This window comes from Moschus berezovskii, chromosome 3 (assembly GCF_049115385.1).
Source record: "Moschus berezovskii isolate FMDL1 chromosome 3, NW_MosBer_1.0, whole genome shotgun sequence".
NCBI lineage: Eukaryota > Metazoa > Chordata > Mammalia > Artiodactyla > Moschidae > Moschus > Moschus berezovskii.
Window position 1 is genome coordinate 65,244,212 of NC_142462.1, and position 6,978 is coordinate 65,251,189.

Consider the following 6,978-nt stretch of genomic DNA (forward strand, 5'->3'; position numbering starts at 1 on the left):
GAACACTCTGCCGTTTCCCCTCCGCACAGGGCTCCGTGCAGTCCTTCACCCCCTCTCCCGTGGAGTACCACTCCCCAGGACTCATCTCCAACTCCCCCGTGCTGTCGGGCAGCTACAGCAGCGGGATTTCGTCCCTCAGCCGGTGCAGCACGTCAGAGACCTCAGGCTTTGAAAATCAGGTGAATGAACCGTCGGCGGCGCCGCTGGGGTCGGGGCCGGGCTACGGCGGCGGCGGGTCGGAGGAGCCGGTGCGCAAGGAGAGCAAGACGCCGCCGCCGTACAGCGTGTACGAGCGGACTCTGCGGCGCCCCGTGCCGCTACCTCACAGCCTCTCCATCCCCGTCACCGCCGAGCCGCCCGCCTTGCCCCCCAAGCCCCTGGCGGCGCGGTCGGGCCACCTGGAGAACGGGACCAGGAGGACCGACCCCGGCCCGCGGCCCAGGCCCCTGCCCCGGAAAGTCTCCCAGTTATAAGTCCCTTTTCTATTTCCCTGCGACGCATTCTTTGCCGTTTACCAGACATTAAGAGGTATGGTGAGAAGACATCTTTAGTGTAGGCACTTTAATAACTTAACTCAGACTTATCTTTAGATGAATGACTCGCTTAATAGAATGTTGCACAATATTAAAAGTTACTGATCCCCAACGCCAGATGTCCCAAGTATGGCTGAATTTCATTACACCGTTTCTCGTTTGAAAGTGATAAATAGTGATAAAGCCTTCTTTTGTATCTTTTTATGTTCACTTTTTTTTACATAGTTTAATCTCAACCAGTAAAATATTGTCGAACAATATGAAGCGTGATAATGTTGTATACTTTTTACTGAATACTTGATACTTCATGAAAGCTTATTAAGTCAGTGCACATCCTAAGGCAGTGGTCCTTCCTTTAGAAGACTTCTGTAAATAAGGTGAGATTTCTGACTATCAACAGACAAATGAATGCACACAATTAAAAGTTAAAGAAGGCTAGTGAGATATACAGTAAAGGAGTTGTAAGGATTGGGACTGGAAGCAGTTTTGTTCTTGAAACATACTTCTCTAAGGTTGTTTTTGACCTTGACTGCTGTCTACATTCTTCAGAAGCTACTCTACCAGTTGGTTGGTAAACCGTTTAGTACCCTGACACCATGGTATCTACTGTATTTCTTTTCAAGGTGCAATTTACTTCCAGAGTTCCAATCGGGTTGATGAAGCAAAAGACCCCAGGAGAAATGTTTACTTGAATCTTGTGCTTCCTTAGATAATTTCTGCTACCCAATTTGTCACTGAAGAAGAGATGTTCATGTATTAAGTAGGCACAAATTAATGTGTCCCATTAACAAGAATTCAGGAATCAATACAGGACAGTATTAAATCAATAGAGTAAATGAAGAAAAAAAGTAGAGAAAATATATTAGCATGATTAAATAGCAGAAGGACTTTCGAAAGGCAAGGGCATTAACTTTCAGTCCTGCACAAAATAAGAAATTCCTCACAAATCCACTGTTACCAGTGGGGCTTGTCTTCTGAACTAATCCTGTTGTCCTTTTGTTGAAGGAGGATGGCTGTAGACGGCTCGAGCTTGAACATTACTACATAGCATCTTAGATCTAGATAGGGATGCTGATGCCACAGTCATAGGAGTGTGAAAAGAGAAAAGCACCTTGTATGTAGTAATGTATTTTGTATCTTGTTTTCTTTACTGACTGTTTATAACACTCAACTGACAATAGATATGAACTGTATTTTAAATCATACTGTTGAATATTTTCCCTCTTTTGTTGGGAAGCTCATTTTAGTTTAACTGTGTTTGTTTTTGTTGATAGCTTACCCAGAAGACAGTGACCACTTTTTTATATTCCCTTCGAAACCATTCAGCAGGTATATGCTGTTGAGACTGGTTATAGAGGTTTTCTATGATAAATGTTCAAGTATTTTTGTACATAACTGGTTAATTTTAATAAGAGATACCATTACGTGTAAAAAAATTAAAAATAAAAGCAAACTGTTGTGGATGCAGTATGATTGTTATAATTATGCCAAATACTTTATGTATGGAAAAAAGAATATTTGTACATATGTGCTTTTAACAATAATTCTGCCATATTGACTACAGTTTTGAATGTCAGAAAAATTAATATATGTTAAAATATTTATGTTTAGTGAAAGTATTCTTAATAGAGAAAAGGAACATGAATTTTAGCTTTGTATCTTGCAAGTTTTTCAGTTGAAAATTTCTTGAACTAGCCTTTGCTTTTGATGATAACACTTTGTGTTTGTAATCACATCCTTAAGTATATATATATCTATATACATATAGGAAGATACATGTTTCTGTTGCTTTAAAGAAGTAAAGCCTTCCTTCCATTTAAATAAGGTGACATGCTTAAGATAACAAAGCTCTGATTTCCTTTTCTTCTGTAATTTAATAGATTTCTTGACTAGTGCTTGGGCACAGTGTAAATCAGTGTTATTTGCTCTTGAATCCATTTTTTAAAAAAAAAATCGGGGCAATGAACAGTCGATCATGTGTGTGTATTTCTGAAGCAGCTATATAGCAGAACATTTCAAGAGATTCTGTTAGCCCAGATGTTCATGTTGGTTGCTGCTGAACGGTAAATATTAAATAAAATTACCTGATTAATCTTGGTATTTCTGTCTTTATTCCGGTCATAAGCATATCCTTACTTGAACAGCAGCTGTGTAGATAACTGCCAAATGTACAAAAGGAATAGTTGAGTGCTGCTTTTGCCAACTGTACAAACTATCTGCATGCCTGCTTTCTCCCTGATGTTCATAAAATGATAGGAACTATATTTCACACTGCAAAGTCTATTGACTACCATTTGCTAATAAAGCCCGGCGTTTAATTTTGTGAGCTGCATCAATGCTGTGTTAGGGTTACAACATTTACGTCACTCAGTGCTAAGCAAACACTGGCTGAAGCCTCTGCTCCGTTCAGCACCAACACTCACTTGAAGGCCACTGTCAGTGTCTTCCTGATTATTTCTCAACATTAAGTGGTTTTAGAGCATTTGGGGGGCAGTTTCCTCCCCACTGAATCCACAAGTGTCTCAATTCTATAAGCTTAATTACAATAAGAATAACTTCTCTACCTTAGAAGTCTTCTCTCTGGATTGATATTGATTGTTCTACAAAATACAACAAAGAAAATAAGTTACACAGCTTTGCCTTTATTTGATCTTTACACATTAAAAGATAGCTCTACCAGAATGAATTCTTAGTTATTAACTGAAATAAACCTTGTCCTCATTACATAATACTGTTAAAAAAAACTTGAAAATTTGACAGTCCCTTAGTAACTGTCTATTGTAATGTAACTACTGTTTTTACATATTCCTTTTGTGTTTTCTCTATGCATATATTGCACACTTTCCCTGCATTGTGAAGTGCTGGTTCCCCAAGTCTCCCGACATAATTTATCCACAATGCAGGGCTGAGTTCACTGCCCACTGACATAACAGAGAACATCACTTCAACAGAGCTTTGGCAGTATCTCAGAGGGGCAAGGGCAAAATCAGATCTTACTGAAATTCTGGAGTTTTGTTTAAGGTAGATCTTTGAAGGAGCAGGGCTTAAGACTGGGTACAGATCACGATATAATTATTGACGATTGGTAAGAAACAGCAGGAGAGACTTAGAAAGTATCAACTTACAGTTACATCCTATTGACAACTTGATGAGTCTGTTGACAAATTGCATCTTAAAAATAAAGTTATTTACCCGGCAAAAAGACTCCTGGAAGAGTAAAGTTATACCAGCAAATGTTGGAATATGGCGGTCATGTTCATGTAAACTGTATGGAGTAGGTGGTTTCAGTTTTCAACATGTATGTTTAACAAAGTCATAGTCACAGGGTACTGGAGACTACTCAGTTTTTTGTTGTTTAATGTTACAGTACAATAAGTATTTTCATATTTTACATGTATATAAAAAGCAAAGTATATATTCCCACCATTTACTTAGCCATTCCCCTGTTAATGGACATAATATTATTTCCAGTTTTTTACCAATGCAAATAATACCATTGGGACATACAGCTTTTTCCATGTTTTAGATTAATTCCTTAACATGGAATCCTAGACTAAAATTGCAAAGGCAAGGGATTTTTGTTGTTACCTCACATACTGGCAAATTATTTCTCAAAAGTATTTTTTTTTTTTTTACTTTCTCAAAATTTATTTATTTATTTATTTATTTATTTTTATATTTATTTATTTTTATAATTTTTTTTTCTTTACAGTTAAAAGTATTTTTATTAAAAAAGCACAAATGCAAAGAAATGAATAGAGGAAAATTTATGCATCGAACCTGGACTGGTCACTTATGATAATATACATGCTACAATTCCATTCTCCCCAATCATTCCACCTTCACCCTCTCCCACAGAGTCCCAAAGACTGTTCTAAATGCCTATGTCTCTTTTGCAGTCTCTTATACAGGGTTCAGGTTACCATTTTTCTAAATTCCATATATATGCGTTAATATACAGTATTGTAACAATTTTAATGCCACCAGCAATATTTTTCCAATGTTGGATAGTGATGCTGTTATTTTTTGCTATGTGGGAAGAAAACATTGCTGCTTTACCTAAAATTTGAGAAAATATTCAGTTCAGTTCAGTTGCTCAGTCGTGTCCGACTCTACGACCCCATGAGTCACAGCACGCCAGGCCTCCCTGTCCATCACCAGCTCCCAGAGTTTACTCAAACTCATGTCCATCGAGTCGGTGATGCCATCCAGCCATCTCATTCTCTGTCGACCCCGTCTCCTCCCACCCCCAATCCCTCCCAGCATCAGAGTCTTTTCCAGTGAGTCAACTCGTCGCATGAGGTGGCCAAAGTATTGCAGTTTCAGCTTTAGCATCAGTTCTTCCAATGAACACCCAGGATTGATCTCCTCTAGAATGGACTGGTTGGATCTCCTTGCAGTCCAAGGGACTCTCAAGAGTCTTCTCCAGCACCACAGGTCAAAAGCATCAATTCTTCGGCGATCAGCTTTCTTCACAGTCCAACTCTCACATCCATACATGACCATGGGAAAAACCATAACCTTGACTAGATGGACCTTGGTTGGCAAAGTAATGTCTCTGCTTTTTAATATGCTATCTAGGGTGGTCATAACTTTCCTTCCAAGGAGTCAGCATCTTTTAATTTCATGGCTGCAATCAGCATCCACAGTGATTTTGGAGCCCCCCAAAAATAAAGTCTGACATTGCTTCCACTGTTTACCCATCTATTTCCCATGAAGTGATGGGACAAGAGGCCATGATCTTTGTTTTCTGAATGTTGAGCTTCCAGCCAACCTTTTCACTCTCCTCTTTCACTTTCATCAAGAGGCTTTTGAGTTCCTCTTCACTTTCTGCCATAAGGGTAGTGTCATCTGCATATCTGAGGTTACTCCACTAATTATTTTACAGAATTGTGTATAAGGAAGTTGATATCTATAAAGAAAAGGAGAGAGAAGACAACATTAGAGTAACAGGCACTAACACTTAAGTATATCACCTACTGAAAATACTTCATCCCAGAGAAGGCACTTTAGATCCTCTGTTTGTATGGAATACTAGAAAATTCCTGACATTCTGAACACAAGCACCATCTCACTTATCCAGTTTATCGCCACCCCCTCCCACCCGCCATCATTCACAACCAGTGAAGAAGCCAAAAACCTAGAAGTGAGGACACTGAACAGCCATAATAAATGTCACCATCAGCTGAGTGAAATGTCCCAAGAAGATGAGGCTGATGAAATGCTTGATGTGTTTGAACTTACTGCCAGGAGATGAAACTTTTGTAAGACAGTTGAGGGGTGGATTAGAGAAGTACCTAGAAATCTATGCAAGTCAACGGGAAAGGAAAAAACTCCAGAGAGAACAGAAAAATGTTTAAATAAGTAAATGTAATTATAGTATATCATGGAGTCACCTCGGCATATTTACATAGTCTTGGAAATGTAAAATATGTAACTCCAAATTATATTGGAAAGATGAGGGTAAGGAAGACGTATATATGCGGTGAAAGTGAGCGAAAGTTGTTCAGTCGTCTCCGACTCTTTGCAACCCCATGGACTATACAGTCCATGGAATTCTCCGGGCCAGAATACTGGAGTGGGTAGCCTTTCCCTTCTCCATGGGATCCTCCCAACCCAGGAATCAAACCAAGGTCTCCTGCATTGCAGGCGGATTCTTTACCAACTGAGCTATCAGGGAAACCTAAACGTGTAACCACCTTGAGTGGTAAGGAGGAAAAGTTCCCCTGACCTGCAGGGGGATCAAATCCACGACCTTGGCGTTATTAGCACCATGCTCTAACCAACTGAGCTAATCAGCCATGACATGTATGTGGAGAATAACAAATTATCTCATATATGGATGTCAATCGGAAATGCCTAAAATTTAAAAACAATCAAAAAGTAGCAATTTAAGATGTTTTTTAAATCTAGGTATAAAAGCAATAATTAAGAAATAACTTGAAAATAATGCCCTCTGTAGAGTGAAATAATGGCTGCAGGACATTTCTGTTTTTCACAGTGGCTTAAACAACTATATGCATATTTTAAGAGATTTTTAAAAAATGATTTCCACAATGTTCACCACACTGGCTTCACTTGTTTTTTTTCCTTCCAAATTTAAAGCTGATCTGGATCTGGAACTCTTTGAGAAGCACATATAGAGCTTGCCAGATTTCTACTTCAAAAGCATGGGTGCGACAGGTTATAGGGAGTTAAAGGGGAGGAGTTTGGCCCTATATAAAACTCCTCTGGGAGAAGTAACTGGCAGTAATACAAACATTTTAATTCCAATCGTGACTTAAGCCTGTCCACTAAGTCATCTGCAATTATTTTTAAGCAGCTGGCTCCTCCTCATTTTTTAGTAGCAGCATGAAGCAGCCAATAGATAAAATTTTTAGGCAGTTCACAAGTTCCTTTCATGTCAATAACATGAATTTTCTCATCCCGAAAAAACACTCAGGTC

General features: G+C 39.0%; 1 protein-coding gene across 4 annotated transcripts in view; it reads left to right on the top strand.

Annotated features, from left to right (window-relative positions):
• Positions 1-2,738, top strand: part of DOCK4 (dedicator of cytokinesis 4) — a 488,437-nt gene extending 485,699 nt beyond the window's left edge. For 2 of the 4 annotated variants that reach the window (XM_055420851.2, XM_055420852.2), the window contains exon 52: positions 30-2,737. In XM_055420851.2, the coding sequence (XP_055276826.1) occupies positions 30-473 (444 nt within the window). In that variant the 3' untranslated portion in view covers positions 474-2,737. Of the gene's footprint in view, positions 1-29 lie in introns of all 4 variants that reach the window. The other 2 variants (XM_055420853.2, XM_088834582.1) reach the window with 2 other exon arrangements.
• The last annotated feature ends 4,240 nt before the right edge of the window (positions 2,739-6,978 follow it).